The 22,585-nt window shown below is 36.9% G+C and overlaps 2 protein-coding genes across 4 annotated transcripts; both read left to right on the forward strand.

The window, feature by feature from the left end:
• Positions 1-1,217: 1,217 nt before the first annotated feature.
• On the forward strand, positions 1,218-17,198 carry ddah2 (dimethylarginine dimethylaminohydrolase 2). 3 transcript variants are annotated; one of them, XM_056479983.1, is made up of 6 exons: positions 1,218-1,387; positions 2,565-3,099; positions 3,369-3,557; positions 6,025-6,144; positions 8,186-8,329; positions 16,778-17,198. In XM_056479983.1, the coding sequence occupies exons 2-6, from the start codon at positions 2,809-2,811 to the stop codon at positions 16,892-16,894; spliced, it is 861 nt and encodes a 286-aa protein (XP_056335958.1). In that variant the 5' UTR covers positions 1,218-1,387; positions 2,565-2,808; the 3' UTR covers positions 16,895-17,198. The 3 variants fall into 3 exon arrangements, with proteins under 3 accessions (XP_056335958.1, XP_056335957.1, XP_056335960.1); XM_056479982.1 differs by lacking the exon at positions 1,218-1,387 and adding an exon at positions 1,394-1,485; XM_056479985.1 differs by lacking the exon at positions 1,218-1,387 and adding an exon at positions 1,590-1,736.
• A 1,722-nt stretch (positions 17,199-18,920) lies between these two features.
• Positions 18,921-22,309, forward strand: cratb (carnitine O-acetyltransferase b). The gene is made up of 5 exons (XM_056480041.1): positions 18,921-19,435; positions 19,635-19,850; positions 21,513-21,631; positions 21,853-21,906; positions 22,120-22,309. The coding sequence occupies exons 1-5, from the start codon at positions 19,385-19,387 to the stop codon at positions 22,292-22,294; spliced, it is 615 nt and encodes a 204-aa protein (XP_056336016.1). The 5' UTR covers positions 18,921-19,384; the 3' UTR covers positions 22,295-22,309.
• Positions 22,310-22,585: the final 276 nt, after the last annotated feature.

Consider the following 22,585-nt stretch of genomic DNA (forward strand, 5'->3'; position numbering starts at 1 on the left):
GTTAGACTTCCCAAGGGGCATTGCATTTCTGGAATATCTTGTCATTTTATTTTGTGAATTTAATTTTAAATGGTCTATTCCAGACATTGATTTTTTTTTTTTACTTTTGTCAAATTTTTAATTGTCGCTTTAAATTGAATTTTCCATGTTTTAAAATGCCATTTTTCTAAAACGTTTTTATTATTATTATTGCATTGTTTCACACCTCTGGTGATATGTCTTTTTTCCACTTCCACGTCAACTGGCAATCTCTTAAAATGCAGTCAACAGACTGTTAATTAAGACCAATATTGAGCTTTGGCTTCAGAATTACCACTTTAAATACTAGGTGAACAAATTCAATGACGGAAATACAAAGGTAAAGTCTGTAAAAGTCTGGAATCAGTTAGCTACATCTGGCAACACTGGAAGTCCCACAACTACAGGCCAGTGACACTTACCCCAGTGGTAATAAAATGCTTTGATAAACTGGTCCACAATTAAACAGCAACCCATCTGTATGCCTACAGAGCAGATCGATTCACAGAAGACAGTGCAACCACACCACTTCATGCCATGCTAATACATTTGAAAGAAATGTGCACATGCTTTGTGGATTACAGCGCAGCATTTAACACCATCCTTCCACACAAACTGAGAGATTTGGGGCTTCCACATTCCACCTGCATGTGGATTAGTAGCTTCCTCTGTGATTGCAGGCAGAGTTAGAATTGGACATCACACATGAACAGTGTCCCGTCTCAGTGAAAGCTCCCTCCAGAGCATGCTGAATCCCTTGCTCTACTTTCATTGTACCTGTGATGACATTGATTTTCATAAATTTTCCATTTAGTTGTTCTCAAAATTATGCAAGGCGCAACAGATTTTATTTATTTATTTATTTATGCTTTCTATTCATTATATGTCATGGAAACAAGCATTTAGTCAGTGAAACTTAGGGAAAAGCCAGGGAATTTTATAGCTTACGTTGCCTTTTTTTATTATTAATATTGTTAAAGTCATAAATCACTATTTTCTACTTGATGCTTAAATTACAGGGAGTGATATCTTTCATTTGAGAAAACATATTAACTTTATGAGATACTAACTTTCAGAAAAAGCTAGAAATTTAAAATGCCATCGACAATGTCCCCAAAGCGCAACATAAATACTCTTGATAAAACAGGGATGACAAAATTAACCCCGACCTACATATTAAAAGAGCGGATTAGCGAATAACTGCAAATAAAACACGTGCGGTCATAGCTCAAAATTCACCAATCACGTTGTCTAATAAGAACAGCAGACCACAGCATCGTTAATTTTTCGATCCAAGAAAGTTTAGTTACATGTTGAAACAAAGAAATATAGGAGCGGTGGAGGTGTGGCATTGTGAACAACAAGAGGGGTAAGTGGAAAAATCCTAAATAATGGTTTGGATTGTTTTTTCATGCGGATCAGAGTCGGGCAAATTTTAGGAATTGCTGTCCAGCTTTGTCTCAGGAGGTAAGAAGTTTGTTAAAGAACAATTTAGGATTCGTTTTAAAGTGCGTTGCTGTTAGAGCTGCCTTCCTTGTTTAAAGTAAGCCGTGATAAGTAAATCTCCAAAAGGCTACAGAACAGGATGTATTGAGGGGGAAGGGAAATAGTCGAGGTTAGGAGTAGATAATAACGGTACTTTATTTTGTAAGCCCGAATGTGCACTTGGACATTACAGTGAAAGGAAATCGAGTTTACTTGTTTCATCGTGTGTAAAGGTAGGACGGTTAACAATCTGTTGTATTTCAACAGGGCGTCAACTTTGGCAGCCGCGATAGCTTTTGACAAACTGTTGTTGTTTATCAAATCACTAACATTAAACGTTTTTCCAGAAGGCCATTTAAAATAGAAATGATTCGTGTTTTTTTATATTATTAAAAACTGGTTAATTGGTCTAGTTGTAATTTATTTAATGTTTACACCACTATGTTTATGTGCTGCTTAAAACAGCGACTGTAGGCTATGTGCCCATACACTTACAAATATCCCTAATCCTATAATTTGCACTTGGAATAAGATGTGTTTGTAAACTACGTGTGTATTTTGTTATCCAAATTAAGACTGCATGTTGAGGCAGGTTTAAGCAAATAAAATTTGTCAACAACTTTGTAAACAATTTGCTTGTCTGCCAAAGCAAGTGGGTAATTCAATGAAGAATTTTTCAAAATGTGCTTATGTGACATTCATTTAAGTTCATTCACACCCTCTGTGGTCTGAGGTGGTTTATCATTTCTGAAACCGTTAAACCAATGTTGACTGAGACATTATGCCATATTTTAAGTTTTAAGTATATGACAAAGTCCAATTTATAGTGCAAGTTTATTATTTTTGTTATTCTGTTAGCTAAAATGAGGCTGAGCTCCATATTTTGCTCTCAAAGTGCACTTTAAAATGTTTGTACAGGAGAATAAATCCCCTAATCCCACTGGAGGAGGAGATACAGGGCCCAAATATTAGCTGAGGATTAGTTGTTGTTGTTGTATTTTTATTTTTTGTTCAAAGCTTTTAATATATCATGTTTTCTTTCAATTTACTTTCTCTCTTAGGGGCAAACACACTTCTTGTCATCTTCCAATCCCCTGATCAGAAAACTCAAGCAAGATTTCCTGAACTATTTTCCACCTTTGAAGCTTCTTATCACTTCCACACATCGACTGTTCTTAACATCCTTAAATGTGATTAGTTTACATGACTTGTGAATTACAGCCATTCACACACACATTCTCTTAAGTTTATATAAGACTCATCAGCCACCTAACATACCTCAAACACATTCACTGACAGGCCACTATGGCCAATTTTTATCCATATGGCTGCTTCACTCATGCCATTGTTAGAGGTATCCCAGAATCCTTTGGGAAGTTGGCAGAGGGTGGAGATGGGTTTCAGACAGATATTGCCAAGGCCAAGCGTCAAATGGGGGTGTTGACAGGTGCATTAAGGCAAAAGGTGGGACTACAGTTGATTGAAATACAGTTAGATTCTGATCTGCCTGAGAGCTGGCGGATTGAAGACATTGCTGTGATCCAAGGTGACACAGCGCTCATCACACGACCCTTCAAACAGCAGAGATGCTGTGAGGTAAGTGGTAGACACAAGATGTGCACTATAAAATGTTTTTTCATAATTTTTTTCTGAATAAAGTTATGCTTATTGTAGTATGTTTTACAAGAATATATTTCTTTTTTATTTTACCATTTTGTGTTTAAGTCTGTGCTACTTGACAATTGTTTGTTAAATTTAGTACCAAATATCAAATGCTAATTATTTTTATGAAAATTACTTGTAAATAAAAAATAAAGTGCAAAAGATGTAGAAATTACATGGGCTCATAACTATAATTTATTTAGGCAGAGGCTGTGCGGCGAGTCCTAAATGAACTGAACATGACGGTGGTGGAGATGGGTGATGAGGAAGGGGGTTCTGGTGGAGCCACTCTTGAAGGAAGTGATGTTCTTTTCACTGGAAAAGAGTTCTTTGTGGGCATTTCCAAACACACAAATCACCGGGGAGCAGAAATTCTGGCTGACACCTTCAGGGTGAGCAGTATTTTGCTGAATTAGATCTTTTAGTATAGGTTTATTACAACATTGAAAATGTAAGAGTCGTTATGCACATTACACATTGTCAGGGGCATTTTAAGTCAGGGTAAAAGGGTGACTACATATGGCCCTGGCCTGGCTGCCCTGAAAAATCCTGAAATATTGTTTTTACAGATCTGTATTTTCCTGATATGCATGCAATATTCTAATCCATGCTATTTTAACAAGCTTCTGGGATTGACACCCCTACATGTCTAAAATGACTCCTTTTGGGGCCAATACAGTATCAGTTCATCTTGGGAATGTGCAGAGGGTTTTTGAGAGGTTCTTCTTGTAGAATAGTGGCCAGGTCACTATGTGATGCAGGTGGAGGAAAAAGTTTCCTGACGTTTCGCTCCTCCAAAACACCCCAAAATGGCTCAATAATATTTAGTTCTGGTGACTGTGCAGGCCATAGAAGATATTCACTCTAATGTTCATCAAAACACTTTGTCACCAGTTTTGCTCTGTGTATTGGTGCATTTTTATCCTGGTACATGGCAACAGCTTCAGGATACAATGTTTGAACCAGTGGGTACACATGATCCTCCAGAACGGTTCGGTAGTGCTTGGCAGTGACGCGCCAATCTAGCACAACTATTGGGGCTAGGGAATGCCATGATATTGCAAGTTAAACCATCATTGATCCACCCCCATTCTTCAATCTGGGCATGCAACAGTCTGGGTGGTACGCTTCTTTGGGGCTTCTCCACACAGTAACTGTCCCAGACAGTAAAGGTTGACTTATCAGAAAACAATACAAGTTTCACATTGTCCACAAGATTTTTGCTGCTGGCACCATTGAAACTGAGGTTTCATTGGCACGAGTGACCAAAGGTTTGGCTATAGCATATATGTACATATACCCGGCCATGTATATTGACCCTGTAGAGCTCATGACAAACAGTAATCTTCTAGGCATATACCTATGGTATGGTTACTAATATATCAATATTTAGACAAATTATTCTGTTATAGATTAACATGAGTGCAAATAATTAAAAACATTAAATGCAATTAAATTATTAACTGATTTTACATTGATTATTTGCCATCAATTATTGAGTAAGTAAAATTAATTAATTTAATATTATATAGCAAGGATCTACACATTGTAGATATAAATTGCAAACAGACTATTCAATAAGGAACTTTATCAAATGTTTGGAACATTATTGTTGCCGTTTTTTGTGTCACTGAAAAATATTCACATCCAAACTGGCTTTATAAAATATTTTCTAAAAAATTCTTCTTCACACTAAAATGGCTAAAAATTATAAAATCATCTTCCTGATTCCATACCACAGGACAGAAACAAGTAAATGTCCTGTCTTTGCAGGAATGTAATATAAAATGTATAGTTTATCTTTTATAAACATTGTAAAAAGTGAATAGCACATAACAGGCATATAGCTGTATGAATGCATTGTTACAATATACTTCCCATTACTAATCATCACTTACAAATATCTTTTTGTCACAATCCACACTACCAATTGAAAATAGTTTTTTGATTTTTATCCAGCTGTAAGAGTGTCTTTAAAAAGCTGAGCTTTTGCAGAACTTAGTGAGTAGAATGCCAAAACAAAGAGAAACGGGTGCATTTTAAACATATCCAAATTAGTGTATCTGTAACCTAAGACCCCAAATCCTTTTAATATATATATATGTATGTATGTATGTATGTATGTATGTATGTATGTATGTATGTATGTATGTATGTATGTATGTGTGATATTAAGTCTCCATTTTTAGTGTAAAGCTCTGCTCACACTATGATTTTTATTTTTTTATTTTTTTTATTTTTAGCTAAGATTTTGTCATCCGAGACAAATTTGGGAAATCCTAACTGTGCAATCACACCGAAGTTGATGATACTGTCAAATTTGCTAGATTAATCTTTAAAGGGACCAATGCAGCATATCAGCAAATCACTTACATTCCCACATAAAAAAACGTGCATTCTGGCATGAAATTTTGCACGCCTTTTATCAGATTCATTAAACTATGGAAGATCAAGCTGTTATGTGTGGTGTGGTGTGGCTTTTCTCCACTTATCCAATATGTCTGAAGTATTCTGAAGCAGCAATACTGATTTTTACTGTCGTTATGTTAGCATGAGATTCCCGCTTAAAAAAAAAACTTATATAACAGCATGCACATCAATATCTCACCAGCATTTTTTTAAAATGTATGTCCCTGTAAGAAAACATCGTAAATAACTGGAAATCTGGCGATCACAATAATCAAACCCTTGGGAACAGCTGTAGTCGGAACCAAAGAGTTGACTTGATTTAAACTCTCTTCGACACCAACACCGGTGAAAACACGCCACTCCTCACTGCTTATTTCCGCCAGCAATCATTGAAAATGAAACTTCCAGCTACTTGTAATTTTTCATTTAACACTAGCTATATTTGCTCAGGACTTTGCTGTTTCCACTGTGCCAGTGTGTGGAGGCTCTCGTCTGAAGAACATCTGCTCCATGGGTGGTCCCGATACTATCATTATTAGCAACAGTGATGGGGCAAAGAAAACACTCAGAGTAAGTGTTCAGAAGTAAATAGTAGTACAGTCAAGCCGAAATTATTCATACAAATTCTGACTTACAGTTACTTTTATTCTTTTATTTTATTTATTTATTTTTTACTGGAAATGACACCAGTTTCTACCAGAATATAATAAGGCGAAGTCAACAGGGCATCATTGTGAAAAACATATTCCTCACCTTTTATTTACCTTTGAACAAAAAGTGGCATGCACAAAAGTATACATACCCTTTAAAAACTGTCACAGTGTATAGAGAAAATCAAAAGTTCTAAACCATTTCAAATAAACCTAAGTGTTCTAAAGCATCCCAATTACCCTGATTCTTTGGGAACAGCGGTTTTATTTAATTCAACAGGTGAAAAACAGCTGTTGGTTTGTGGACAGTCATGGCTAAGATAAAGGAGCTCAGTGAGTACCTGTTGTTGGGCATTGTGGCTGCTTACAAGTCAGGAAAGGGCTATAAGACCATATCAAAATGTTTTGTAGTTCCATTGGCTACCGTGCAAAGTGTTTTTAAAAATAGAAGACATTCCACACTATGAAAAATCTTAGCAGACCTGGTTGGAAGCCACAAGTGGAAGATGGTGAGAGAGGTAAAAAAAAAAAAAAAGAATCCAACGATTACCACCAAGGCCATCCTGATGAATCTGGGCGCTGCTGGTGGCAACATAAGGCAGACAGTTCAACAGACACTGATGGATTCCATGGATGCAGACCAAGGAGGACACCAGGTCTTCAGAGAAGGCACACAAAGGCCCGCTTGGCCTTTGCTAATGCTCATCTTGACAAAGATAACTTCTGGTCTTCTGTTTTATTTTGAGATGAAGCAAAAATTTTAATATCTGGCCATGGTGTAGCTTTTATTTGCCATAAAAAAAACAAATAAATGTCATTCAACCTTAAGGACATCATCACACTGTCAGTCATGGTGGTAGGAACCTAATGTTTTGATGGGTGTTTTTCAGCCGTTGGACCAGGAAACCTAATCACAGTAAATGGCACCATGAAAAAGGAGTAATACATTAAAATTCGCAACAACAACATCAGGCAGTCTGCAGAGAAACTTGGCCACCAGTGGACATTGTAGCATGATAACGACCCAAAACACACAGCCAAAGTGATGAAGAAATGGTTAGCAGACAAAAACATTAATGTTTTGCAGTGGCCCAGCCAGAGTCCTGACATAATCCAATTGAGAATTTGTGGAGGGAGATAAAGACAAGGTGATGGCAAGGAGACCCTCTATTGTGAAAGAATTGGAGCTCATTGTTAAAGATGGATGAGCAAAAATACCAGTGAAAACATGCAAAAAGCTGGTCAGCAACTATAGGAGGAGTTGGATTGCTATAATAACCAATAAAGACTTTTCTATTGATTATTGAGAAGGGTATGAAGAATTTTAAACATGCCAATTGTTGTTCATATGTAAATAAAAGCTGAGAAAATGTTTTTTTCCCACAATGAAGCCCTTTCGGGGTGACATGGTGGCTCAAAGATTAGCACTGTCGCCTCACAGCATAAAGGTCGCTGGTTTAAGTCACGGCTGGGTCAGTTGACATTTCTGTGTGGAATTTGCATGTTTTCTTCGTGTTTGCGTGGGTTTCCCCCACAGTCCTAAGACATACCATACAAGTGTAGTGAATTAATTAAATATGTGTGATTAAGGTAGTGTATGGGTGTTTCCCAGTGCTGGGTTGCAGCTGGAAGAGCATCCACTGAGTAAAACATATGCTGGATAAGTTGGCAGTTCATTCCGCTGTGGCGACCCCTGCTGAATAAAGGCACTAAGCCGAAGAAATATGAATGACTGAATGATGCCTCTTCTACATTGTCTTTTGGGAGATGCCTGGGTCATTTCTAAAAAAGTAACTTTTATTCAACCAGCATGTTTAAGTGAGAATTTGCCAGGGGTATGAATAATTTCGGCCTTGACTGTATAATGTAACATAATCTATGTGGATTTTATGTGGATTATACAGCTTTTTCAATCAAAAGGATGTATTCATTCTTACATACTCCGCGTTTTTGTGTTACAGGTGATGGAGCAGCTATCTGACCATCATTATGAGATTTTGTCAGTATCTGAGGAGGTTGCTGCCAATTGTATATATATCAGAGGTCCTGCTAAAGTGGACTATCTCCTCCATCCTACAGCTGAGGAGTGTTCTGACAGTATTGCGGTGAGTGAGAGGGGATATACAGTATATCTAAATATTATGATTATTATATCACTACAATCAATACCACAGTTTTTCATGTATTGGTACAGGAACGAATCAATATTGATTTTGTCATTTGTAAAAAATGTAATATTTCCTACAATATATGACTATGTCAGCTACAATCTTAGTCCACACAGAAATAACTATAATTGGATGAGTTAGGACATATTAGGCTTTTGACTGAGATATCTATTATGACCAGTTGGATACATATACTGCAGGTGTAGGCCTCATATAGACAGATAGCCAGCACTTGAATATTTTTAATTATTGTGTTTACATTTAGTCTTTTTTTTTTCATTTTTCATTATTTCATGTTTGCTTGTATAGCATTTTTTTTTACAATAATTATCATTCCTAAGCAGCTTCACAAAAGATGCATATTATTACATTACAGTCGAAATCAGAAATGTTAAAGAGTTGTGTAAAGGGTTGGCAGTATTTAAATGTAGTTAACCTAGAGTTATGCAGTATATAGTGTCCTTCCAAAAGAAATAATATTTACATGTAATAATAATACATGTGTAATTAATTATATTTGTTTTTAAGCTAACAAAGCTGGTATAGTAGTTATGATTTTTGCACAGTACTGTATTATCTTTGTACACAGTTCTGAAGACCTCTAATTAATTTTTTTCTACTTGCATTCAATGGTGCGAAACAGTGATTTGAGAACACTAGTATGATTGTTATAACATGGTGAGGTTTTAGTCTCTAGCTTTTTTATTTGATGGTTGTAACATTACATTTATATTAAACACATCAAAATAATTTAGTTTCTTTGAAAAAATAAGGATTATCACTGAAGATTGATGCAACTTCACCACTACGACCCGTCCAATGAGGCTCATGCATATAAATATATCCTGAAGGAGATTTGATTTAAGCAAGATTTCAGTGCATTAAGATTATTATCTGTTGTTATTATTATATTGACAATAATTGCTTTAGGTGCTTGTGACCTGGGCTCTAATTTAATAATCTAGAAGCAAAGTCTAAAGCGAATGGCGCAAAAGCATTGGCGCAAAGGGCGTGTCTGAATCTACTTTTGTTATTTTAAGGATCGAAAAATACTTTTTGCGCCTCATCACATGGTCTAACAGCGCTGTGCTTAATCTCATAATGAGTTTAGGGTGTGTTTTGAGCAGAACGTGCATTAAATGAATCAGAGTCTCATCTCTCATTCCCTTTAAGATTCAGTTGCGTCACTCTTTACTTCAATCGTTTACTTTTGTGGATGAGGAAACGGTGTTGTCGTACTCCACTAAAGACATCCATTAACCTACATATTTAATTTCATTTGTTAAACACAAAGATTTGTTTCAAAACCATATCTAAATGTAGGGCTAGGCGATATGGCAAAAAAATTATCATGATAATGATAAATGTCAAATGATTTTTTCATATGAGTCAATATCGATAATTACCATGATAAATGTCAAATCTTTATATCTGTCATTTTTAAATGCTTTTCAGCATGCCCATCACTTGCTGCTGATTTAACACATTTTGCCAAATGTTTTAGCTGTCTGACAATATACATAAAAAAATAACAGACAAAAGAACAATCTTAATCATTTTTCAGCATTTAATGTTCAAGTTTTTAACAACCAAAGAAATTACACTACAAGTTATTGTATATTATTTTTCAACATCAGAACAAATATAAAACAGGTTTGGAACAAGTAAAAGGCAAGTTATTGATGACAGAATTTTCAGTTTTGGATGAACTCTCCTTTTAATGGCAAGAATGGTGAATTTAGGGTGAAATATCCTTTAATATATTTTATTTAGAGTTGCTAATGATTACTTGATGATCGATTGATTGTCAATAACCCTTTAATCGATAGACCTTATTGATGACTGTTTCAGCATAGACATTTAAAGGTTAAGTTATGTTTTGCACTGTGAGATGCGTCCACGCATTACATAATTAAGTTGGACTTAGGAGTCACCCTCTTGACACAGATCTCGGTTGTATCTGCGGGTGTTTTAACCAATTTTATTTGACAGACTGGCACCAATAGGCCTATGCAGACTCTCATTTTAAAAATCGCACATCACGGGAAGAGATGCGGGGAGCATCTCCATTCACCCGAGTTTCTGATTCTCTCATCCTTCCGACCGAATTCATTCTTCCGAGGTAATCTAAAAATACTTTCAGTGCTGCGAATAGTTTGTAAAGAATGTCCTGCTCATCCTGCTCAAACCGCTTGATTAAACGAATTAAACTGAAACAGTGAAAACAGTATAATGGATTGTTTTGAAGCGCTTCGCCTCAGATATTATTTGTTTGTCTTGTTTATGTTGTAGATAACTAACCAACAAAAAATACATAATTAAGTTACATATTATACATAAGGAAATTCGTTGCAAAAAGATAATTTCTCAAAGAAAAATATGTAAAGTGTATATACTGTGCGGGTAGATGATGTTTCGCTCTTGTGGAGAATAAAGATTTAATTAATGATCCACTGTTGTTGTAAACATCTGTCATATATTTCCTGCATTTTTAATATGTCATTATTTTAAAGATTTTGTCTTGAGCATCTGGTTTCTCCTCTGCGATGACGTCCTTTAAATATATAAAGGTTATTTTACCATCTATGGGGGACAATAGTGGTATTACAGATTTTAAAGAAAATATCCTAATATTAAAAAGGAAACATAAGCTTGACAACAAAAGATCCTAAAAATCTTAATGTTTACATTTACATTTAGTCATTTAGCAGACGCTTTTATCCAAAGCGACTTACAAATGAGGACAAGGAAGCAATTTACACAACTATAAGAGCAGCAGTGAACAAGTGCTATAGACAAGTTTCAGGTGTGTAAAGTCTAAGAAGCAAAGCATTAGTAATTTTTTTTTTTTTTTGAGAGAGAGAGAGAGAGAGCACAGTTAGTGGTATAGCCAGAGAGGCAGTTGCAGATTAGGAAGGAAAGTGGAGACTAAACAGTTGCGTTTTTAGTCGTTTCTTGAAGACAGCAAGTGACTCTTCATTCACAGAACGCAAGTTTCTGGAGGGCACATATATCTGCAGAAGTGAGAGCAGATACGAAGGAGCAAAGCCAGAGGTCGCTTTGTAAGCAAACATCAGAGCTTTGAATTTGATGCGGGCAGCAACTGGCAGCCAGTGCAAACGGGTGAGTAGCGGAGTGACATGTGCTCTTTTGGGTTCATCATAGACCACTTGTGTTGCTGCGTTCTGAAGCAGCTGAAGAGGTTTGATAGAACTAGCTTGTAGCCCGGCTAGCAGAGAGTTGCAATAGTCCAGTTTGGAGAGAACAAGAGCTTGAACAATGAGTTGAGCTGTATGTTCAGATAGGAAGGGTCGGACCTTTCTGATGTTATAGAGTGCGAATCTGCAAGATCGAGCAGTTCTAGAAATGTGGTCAGAGAAGTTCAGTTGGTCATCAATCGTTACTCCAAGGGTTTTTACCATTTTGGATGCAGTGATGGTTGCTCCATCCATCTGGATTGAAAAGTTATGGTGAAGAGTCGGGTTGGCAGAAACTTCAAGCATTTCCGTTTTCGCGAGGTTAAGCTGAAGATGATGATCTTTCATCCAGTGTGAAATGTCTGACAGGCAGGCTGAAATGCGAGCTGGAACCGAGGGATCATCAGGGTGAAAAGAGAGGTATAGCTGGGTGTCATCAGCATAGCAGTGGTAGGAAAAACCATGTTTCTGGATGACTGTTCCTAAAGATGCCGTGTAGATAGAAAAGAGAAGTGGCCCAAGAACAGAGCCCTGAGGTACCCCAGTGTTTAGATGCTGTAGGTTGGACACCTCTCCTCTCCCCTCCACGACACCCTGAATGACCTGTCCGAGAGGTAAGAACTGAACCATTGAATAACAGTGCCTGCGACGCCCAGTGACTCAAGCGTAGATAGCAGGATCTGGTGGTTTACAGTGTCAAAAGCAGCTGATAAATCCAGCAAGATAAGGACAGATGATTTAGAGTCTGCTTTAGCCAGTCTGAGATCCTCCACGACCGAGAGCAGGGCAGTCTCAGTTGAGTGGCCTTTCTTAAAGCCAGATTGCTTGTTGTCCATGAGGTTGTTATGAGTAAGAAAGTCTATGACTTGATTGAACACTACTTTCTCCAAAATCTTGGCCATGAATGGAAGCAGGGATACCGGTCGGTAGTTTTCAAGTAGCGTTTGATCCAGGTTGGGTTTCTTTAGCAGTGGGGTTACCCTAGCCTGCTTAAATGAAGTAGGGAATAGACCAGAGTCAAGAGATGTGTTAATTATGTGAGTCAGTGTTGGTATGACTGCAGGAGAAATGGCTTGCAAGAGATGAGAAGGAATGGGATCAAGCGGACAGGTGGTTGCATGGCTTGATAGCACGAGATTGGACACCTCAGACTCAGAGAGCTGGGAAAAAGAGGTGAGTGTGTGTGGTGTTGGTGGTGTATCTTGCGTGTTTGTTGTAGGTGCAGCAAATTGAGCACTGATTTTTGCAGTTTTGGTGCAAAAGAATGTAGCTAAGTCATCAGTAGTGAGTGTGGAGGATGCTGGTAAAGGAGGAGGATAGAGGAGGGAGGAAAAAAAGTAAGCGAGGATTGGTGGCAATGTTGACTTTCTGACGGAAGTATGTCTGCTTTGCAGAAGTAACCTCAGTCGAGAAAGAAGACAGAAGATTTTGGTATGTTATGAGCTGTTCAGGATTTTTAGTTTTTCGCCAACTTCTCTCAGCAGCCCGAAGTTTTGAGCGATGCTCACGGAGAACATCAGAGAGCCAGGGAGCAGGAGGACTGGCCCGGGTTGGCCTGGATGTAAGAGGGCATAGTCTGTCTAGACATGATGTTAGCGTGGAGCAGAGTGTATCAGTGGCACTGTTCGTATCAAGTGCAGAGAGTTTGCAAGATGGAGGAAGAGAGTTAGAAACAATGGTGGATAGTCTATTGGGTGAGAGAGAGCGTAGGTTTCTGCGAAAGGCAACTAGAGTTGGAGTGTGTGGCGGCTCAGGAGTAATGTGGATGTTGAGAGAGAGAAGGAAATGATCCGATGTTTGTAGTGGAGTTACTAGTGTTTGATCAGCGAGGCAATGTCGAGTGTAAATAAGGTCTAGTTGATTACCTGATTTGTGAGTAGCAGAAGTAGGTGCTCTTTTGAGGTCAAAAGATGCAAGCAGAGTTTGGAAGTCAGCAGCTTGAGGTCTTTCAATGTGGATGTTGAAGTCACCTAGCACCAACAAGGGAGTGTCATAATCAGAAAAAGATGAGAGAAGAACATCCAGTTCATCTAAGAAGTGCCCTAATGTACCCGGGGGGCGGTAGATGACAACCACATTTATGCGGAAGGGGTGGATAATGGTGACTACATGGAATTCAAAAGAGCTGATTTTTGGTAGGGACGGTCTCTGAGTGAATTTCCATTCTTTGGAAATCAGTAGTCCAGTCCCACCCCCTCTCCCTGTCTGACGAGAAGTGTGGGAAAGAGAGAAATTAGTAGCTTTTGCTTTGCGAGTGTTAGTAACAACAGGAATTAGTAAACACATAATAAAGTACAAGGAAAACAATAATGAGTGCAGAGATAACGTAAAACAATAAAGTAAAAAGTACTCAAGTGCTTTGTCGGTGTCTTTGCTCGGTGGAGTCGCGCAGGTAGAGTCGATGGTCTTTACACTCACCGGTCTTCACACGAGGCTGCCATGACCGCTGCCGCGGTGAGACTAGTCGCTTATATACACCCCCAAGCGCTTTGCTGATTGAGCTCAGCTGGACACGCCTCGAGAGTAAAAAACACCTGAAACTGCAGCGGCGGGGGCGCGAAAAAACCTCTGGCTCGGCACACAAGCTCTTACAGTAATCAAAGGAAACAGTGGCTTAAGCTTGCTAGTACTAAACACAGATAGCTGAAAACAATTTTAAATGTCCAACAACCAATACACAACCAGCTGAAACAAGTCTAAGTGTTCTCTAACCAAACACAGCAACTGAAAACAGGTCTAAATGTACTTACTCGGTGTTGCTCTCGATGCTAAAGTGCTTCTCCTTTACAGCAAGCATCAAGTCTTTATTGAGATTGTGTGGTCTGTCATAGTGTCTTTTCTGGGGGTTTTTCTCGTAACGAACAGCTTTTAAAAATTATGACATGAGACTCTGCTGGGTAGTTGCGCTGATGCTTGTAGATGGTCCATGTTTGCCAACCTTTGTTTGGGTCTGTAATTTCTTAGCATTTTCAGAAGGGTGGCATTGTTTTAAATTATGAAACAGGTTTGTGGTGTTCCTGTTTTTGATGGCACGTGTCGTCTTTGCAGTTTTCAGTGCACATTGCTCTGTTTTTTGTTGGATTGCAAAAATCTAACAAGCTCCAGACTATTGAAGTTTAGTGACGTTTCTTGTCAACAATGTCTGTGACTGTGACCTTATTTTTTTTCTTACTCCTCCAAGTGCAACTAAAACTGTATGGCTGTAAACTTGTACTTTTTATTAAAACAAATATAAATATGCAAATAATAAATAATAATACTACTAATTATAACATTACACAACTGCAAATTGTCATGAATAAACAAAAAAAAGCCCTGCAAGATGAAGAAGCCATAGAGGCAGTGGTTTTTATATTTATGTAGAAAATAATATTTTTTGTAATATTTCAATCCTTTTATTAAATTTCATTTGCAAAGATATTTGCGTATTACTGTACATCCTGTGTGTTTTAAGCAATGTTTATCCGTTTGAGCCCCACAACTAACGCGTTCAGGAAAATTAGGGTTGGGTTGATCTGAAAATAGCAACAAATCACGCCAAACACATCTTGCGCCAGATATGGATTTCTGTGATTTAAGTGGGAAGAGCCAGGGTCTATTTGGCTACAATGTGAATTATGACTTACTAGTCAAAGAGATGTTGTCTGACATCCTGGAGATGTTGTCTTAGCAGGTATCTTAACAGAGACATTGTTAAAACAGTGAGTGTGCACCTTACCCTTAGCAGAAGTAGCACAGACGTGGCAAACGACAGAGCAGGGTATTAAATGTCCTGAATAGTTTGCCGGTGTTTTAAGTGTTGTTGATTTTGTTATGGTAGTATTTGGGTTTTGGCCAAATGAAATAGGAAGACAAAAATGAAGCTGGAATTAATACATGCTTAAAGTTTACTGCAAATTAAATATTGACATGATGAAATATTTCTGGTACTAACCTTTTGTTAATAAATTTAAAATGTAGAAAATGACTTTATTATAACTGTTGTTTGAATTATATAATTATTTTTAAATTTACTGCTTGGAGATCTAATCAGGTGATTGTGTATTGTGTAGAGCAGGGGTGACCAATCCTGTTCCTAGAGTGTTTGATCAGGGTTGAAGCTGAACTCTGTTGCCTGGAACAGAATTATGAACCCCTGGTGTAGATTACTGGTATTATTGACTGCTACAGTGACTATGAAGGATCACTTTTTTAAAACTTAATATCTGTGTAATGCATTTACTGTTTGAATATGGTTTATTTTTAAGGCTGCAAGTTTCTCACTTCAAAGTTTTTGGATTGGTATTTAATTTTTTAAATAAAAAAAAAATGTTTGTTTGTATTTTACTATTACTAATTTTGAGAGAATACTGAGATTGAAATATTTTGCTATATTGTACAGTTTGAATTACATTGCAAAAGTTATTTTGCATTGGACACGATGGCTTTAAAGAACTAGGCAAGGCTGACAGGCATTAGAGAATCAATCTATGCACAGTTCTCTGCACAGTTAAAAAGAAAATGAGGCAGTTTTATTCCTAATATTATTGATTATTATGAGCCACTTTAAACATTGCAAATACAGTTTGTACATTAACACTGCAATGTGCTTACAGGTAAATTAAAAAAACAAAATTATTAAATTAAAATGTGATGTACTTTAAAAAGATTAATGAAAATGGTACCATTCTGTACTTAAATTTAAAGTATTAACAAATAGTTTATCAAAAGAAATGAACACAGGCTATAAGTTTTGCTGCAAGTAACATGTGTAACATACTGCAAGTATTAATGTTAAGCACCGCACGCTTCAGCAATTGCAGGAAGCAGATTTGCTTTTAGCAGCTGATGACATGATGCACTTAATACACCAGTGTGATAGTACACTCCAGGGAACAGCCAATGCTTGTGGTCGTATGGGTAAAGGGTTAAAACATCTGTTCTAGGGCATCCCGGGGAGCAGTGAATAATGTGGTTGCTTGATTCAGTATCTGTTTCTATTCTTCTGAATGTGCTTTGAATGCACAAAAGTCTAAATGCTAAGGTAGTGAATAATTTGATAAGTTAAAATTGTTCGCATCAGTTGTTTTCTGGCAGGTACTTTAAGCAAGACATTAAAAGAACATTTCTTTTTTCATAACTGATTATAAACAAACAATGGTTATATTAAGCTATGTTTGTTATATTTACTTACCATTCTCTGTTTCAGGCCTTCCAGCGTTTGACAGACTACACCTTGCTGCCCACAGCCTGCAGTGAGGCCTCCAAACTCGGAGGAGCGCTGTCTTCCTTTTGTCTACTCATCAACAAAAAACACACCTATTGACAATCATTGCATAATCATCTTAGATTTGTGTTACATTTTTTTGTTCACAGTACCTTTACTTAAACAGTCATTACTGTGTGCAGTTATGGCAACATAAATGTGGCAGCCCAGTTAAAACTGGTTTGATATAGTTTGCAAATGCCCAGTTGTTTTTATGCAGTATGCTTTACTTTTGCATTCATCCTTAACACCTTAGAGTAGATGCACACGATGAGTGCTATAATAAATATAGCTTTGAAATAAATAACTGTTCACTGACGATGTAAATAAAGAGCTAAATAATAAGTTTACCCTAACTCCTCAATCTCATGTTGTTTTGAACTTATGTTTTTTGGGTCACACTTGACAATAAGGTTTCATTAGTTATTGCAGTTACTAACATAAAGTATGAATGATACTTGTACAGCATTTATTAATCATAGTTCAACATTTAATAATGTCTTATTAAAATCCAAATTCATGCTTAACATTTGTTAATGCACCATGACTTAACATGTTTCTTCCAAGTGTCCGCTTTACCCCACAGCCAAGAGACATTTGGTATAGTTGAATTGGGTAAACTAAATTGGCCATAATGAAGTTGTGTGTGAATGAGAGAGTGTACGTTTGCCAGTGCTGTGTTGTGGCTGGAACTGCATCCAGTTCATTCCGCTGTGGCGAATTCAGGGACTAAGCCGAAGGATACTGAGTGTAAAGTGTTACAGTTTTTTGTTCTAACTGATGCATTCTTTCATTCACTCTGACCTATAAGCTTAACACCAATTTACAACATTTTCTTTGATATTTTTTTATATTTTGACAGTCTTTAGAATTTGCCCCTCAGACACTCCTGTTGTCTCCATTTCTACATATAGCACAGGTCAACCGTGCACAAAAGAAATGGGTAATATGTAATGTGTATGGCCTTCTGTGTATGTCTTCTAATGGCCTGCTGCCTTGGTGTGATATACCCCCCCCCCCCCCCTCTCCCTTTTTGTTTTGTTTTGTTTTTTTGCTTGTCCTGTAATCCTCATAGACCTACATGATGTCTAATGTGTCATTTTCAAAATGTATTTTATAAGTATATTGATTGTTTCAAATTATTCCTGTTCAGATGACCTTAACTATTAATGTACAGGGTTCCTGTTCTCAGGCAACTGTCAAATTTCCAGACCTTTCCCTGACTACAAAGCTGAATATCCATGGTGAATAGCAAAACAAGACACCATTGGGCTTCACATAGTATTAAAATTATGGGAGCCTGAACATTATTTGCTTGAATGTAACAGTAATTATGAGAGCAAAAATATAATTTATTATAATTATCCTCAGATTTGGAAAACAAAGAAAGAAGAGCACTCAGTCTACAACCAGGATTTGAAGTGGCCATTTTAGCCAAAGCTCTTGAAATTAATATTTCACTGGCTCATTTGCCTTAAAATAGTGCTTAAAAACCAGGCAAAAGGTGAAGAAGAATAAAAAAAAAAACATGATACATATGGAAACTGCTATTCCTGATAATCCACGATTTGGACAAAAATATAAATATACAATTCTCTGACTTTTAATATCTGGAATAGACCATTTAAAATTCCATCATTTTTCAGAAATTCCATGACCCATAAATTAAATGTACTGTAAAGTTTGTCAGTAAGGGTTGTCGCTGGACAATGACAGGGGGTCGCTTGGTGATTTCCAAAAGTCAAATACATTTTATTAAACTATTAGAATTACAATATTTAGCCATAACCCACAGAAGATAAAAATGGTAGTTTTTAATAGAAAAAAATACAACAGCATACAAAAAAAAAGCCATCAGCCTTTAAGTTATTTTTTCATAGTAACAACACAGCAATAACGTCAGCTGCAGCAGATTGATTTTATAGCACCAGGTTAAACTTTCAGACACGTTTGTGGCAATTAAATACATTAAAAATAAATGCAGGCCACAACTGAACACTGAGAATGATCTCTGAGTGGCGGTCCTCATGTTTATAGGCCTATTGGTGTATGAGCAACGTTTGCATATTTATAACCACCCAAGAAAAATTTGTGGGTCGCAAGCATAGACTGTAAAATATAGGTCGCAAGTCACTGGGAACCCCTGACTTAGGCTACCGTGAATGGCAATCGACTGAAAGTTTTAGGCAAAGCATAATATCAATTTTGACCGCTCCCAGCACCCGTACCGTAAATATACGGCTAGACGTGCAAACAAACAAAAAGTACCGCTGGCCTCGCTGCGTATTTTCAACTGGAATGAACGTACTCCTTTCGTGAATGCGAATATATACGAAAAACACGGCTGTAAACATTAAACATGTGTTCCAGCGTCCACGCCCGAACGTTGACGACTTTCAACTGACCAAAATGCTTCAACTCAGAAGTTTTTGTTGTTTTCCATTTTGCCAGAGAAGTCGTTAGCATTCTATAATACCAAAAATTGGACTTCGTGCACAATCGTAGATTCTAGTTTTATATTTTGTCGTGAGTTACGAACAGCATAGAAAAATGATTTTAAAGAGAATACCTGCAAGAATGTGCTCTTCATTCATGATGAGGGTAAGTATTGTGTATCGGCATATATTGTGAGAAGGATTTTATCGGCACATGGTCGTAATGATTATTAGAAAAACTCAATGATTTATACATGTAGTTACAAATAACTTTTTTTAGAGTAGAGTATAAGGGAAGAGATTTAGTAAGTGTAACGTTATCAAATAAATAGTAATATCACCTTTAGTCACTTTGTTTTCGCCAGGCCGTGCTGAGACAGGCCCACTCCTCGGTCCCGTACCAGCCGGTTCCTCCGCTCGGCCAGACACTGCAGCGCTACTTGGCGGCTCTGGAGCCACTTTTGCCGGAAGATGAGCTCGAACACACTCGCAGGATCGTGCAGGAGTTTGGATGCACTGGAGGCCTTGGGGAAAGTCTGCAAAGAGAGCTGATTAAACGAGCAAAACATTCTCACAACTGGGTGAGTACAGCACTGAATAACCTGTGACTCAAATGTACCATTAAACAAATAAGGCTAACGTTACTTCGGTAACTAAATATCCTTGTGATACAGTTAGTTAGAAGCTTATTTGGACATTCAGCATTAACCTACTCAAATAATTGCTGGATTATATTACAGATTACATTTTATTATTGTTTTACTATAACAACAAATATTTATGAGGTACCTTTACTATAAATCCAGGGACGATTATGTGTATGTTATCGTTACATCCCTTAAATTATTCTATAATTCTGTCTTGATTAACTCACCTTTCACTTGTTTCAAACCTGTTTGAATTTCTTTCTCTGTTGAGAAAGAAGATATTTTCAGGAATGTTGAACCATTGACATCCATACTATTATCTTTTTCTATGATGAATGTCAGTGACTACCAGTTAATTTATTAAATAATTTGTATTTCCTAAATATAAGGGCAATGTAAGAAAATGGCGAAAATATAAACCATCACCGTTTGGGTGAGCCATCCTTTTAACATGTGCATCCTTGTTTTTTTTGTGTTTTAACTCCTTCAGAAGTTAATGAAAGGTTGCAAGAATGGTCAACAGTGTATGTGTAAGTGAATAAAAATAACTTAAAGATAGCGGACCTCATTTACCAACCATTTTAACCTGTTTTTAATCCAGACTGAAGCACTTTTCATGAAGATTTAGACATTAACTAATCTTTTTTTTTTTTTTTTTTAAGTTTCCTGATGTTAAAATAACATCGATAACACGACCTTGTCAACATCACATAAAAGTGTGGTTTTCCTTACCCATCAAATTGTTTGACAGGAGTGTATTAACATGCCTCTGTAGTAACACATATAAACGTATCCACAGAAAATGATCTGAAAAGAACCAGTGGACCTCATTCACCAACCATTCTTAACAAATCTAGTTTTAAACATGAAGTTTCGGACATTCACTAATGTTTTCTAAATTAAACTAACCGTTATAGCAGTTTTGTTCATTATAAGTTGATAAAAATTAATTGTAGTGTTTATTTTTAAAAAAAAAATAGTAAAAGTGTATATATTCATGCATTTTCCTGCATAAATGCAAGCACATTTTTCTGATTGGATAGCTATTCAATTGTGAATTGGTCAGATGTAAATGCATATATATCTGATCACTAAATAAACTTCAGGAGGTGGTCTGGACTCACTACATACAGAACTGGACAGGTTTAAACAGATCTGGTTGTTAAAACCACATTCTACATTTTACTTCCAAAATAAAAAATAAAAATAAAAAAAAAGGTTTTGGAGATTGACAGTTTGGGATGTGTTTGTTTATTGCGAATGCTAAAATAATATTAAATGGCAGCAATGACAACTGCTATGTATCATGCACCTGTGATGCCTCTGTGAGTGGGGAGGGAAAATAAGTTTTTTCGTTTCTTAATTTACAAGGGAACAATCTTTTGTTTTTGTGGGAGTTGGTTATACACAAATGAATGTAAACCATTTACTGTTTTGAACATTGTCTTGCACATATCAGTATGACAAAATAGATTACTTTAGCCTAATGACAGTATTTTTGGAGCACGCCTTGTGAGCTTGTGAAGATGTTTTGCTGAAACACAAATTAAGTACAAAGCCTATAATATATTTTGTTTGTGTTTTTATCTTTTCCAGATCTCAGATTGGTGGGTACAGTGGGCATACCTGGAATGCAGGCAGCCTTTGGCAGTGCATTCAAATCCAGCCATTTCTTTGCCAAAACGTGACTTTACAGACTGGAGAGGTCAATTAGTGTATGTGACAGCCAGATTCCTTACATTTAAACAAACATCTTTATAGATTTACTAATAGGAAAGTCCTCATCATTTTTCCTTTCCTTTCAAGTGGTGCTAAAATAATATGTTGCACATTTGAAATGTGTGTTTCAGTATCTGAAGCATGTAAGTTGTATAATGTTTTCATGTTTAATCTATATTTGTTTCACATCAATATATCTAAATTGTTTCTTGTCCAGGTTTGCATCAAAGTTAATAGCTGGTGTGCTCAATTTCAAAGCTGAGGTGGACAGGTTTGTCACTTGAATTTATGTCTGGAATTTACAACATCAGCTTACAGTGGTTACACATTTATGTCAGAGCATTTGTGCTAATTTAACTGCTAACCTTTAACTAACACTTGCATGATTCAGTCAAGCAGTGCCAAACTTGATAGCATGCTGTTATTTCTTAATATATCATACTGTGCCTGTCTGAACCTTAATATGATTTATTCTCTCATCCAGTGGCAAGCTGGCCATAGAGTACATGCGTGGAAAACCATTATGTATGGAATTATTTCCTAAGTTGTTCTCCTCCTGTCGAATCCCAGGACCCAAACATGATCTTGTTGTTCATTATGGACGCCCACGTCGTGGCCCAGCTCATATTACTGTGGTCAGGAACTACCAGGTAACCTAGTTTCTCTCGAGCAATATTTGAGCCTCCTGGGATTGGCAGTAGTGTAAAAATGACCTCAGCTAAAGCAACAGGGTTTTCTTGGAATAGTGGGGTTTTGATTTGAAATATGAGCAGGTCACCGTTCATTATTACCTGTGCATACAAAGAAGGAATCCCAGTGTCACATGCGAGGATACTGCCAGGGATAGTTCATTGCCTTTTATCAAAGCAGCTGGAATAACAGTGGACTGTAAAAGAGAACAAGATCTAAGTAACTTTTTTTTTTTGAGTAAAAGTACAATTTCGCTGTAT

The sequence above is a fragment of the Danio aesculapii genome, chromosome 19 (assembly GCF_903798145.1).
Source record: "Danio aesculapii chromosome 19, fDanAes4.1, whole genome shotgun sequence".
Lineage (NCBI taxonomy): Eukaryota > Metazoa > Chordata > Actinopteri > Cypriniformes > Danionidae > Danio > Danio aesculapii.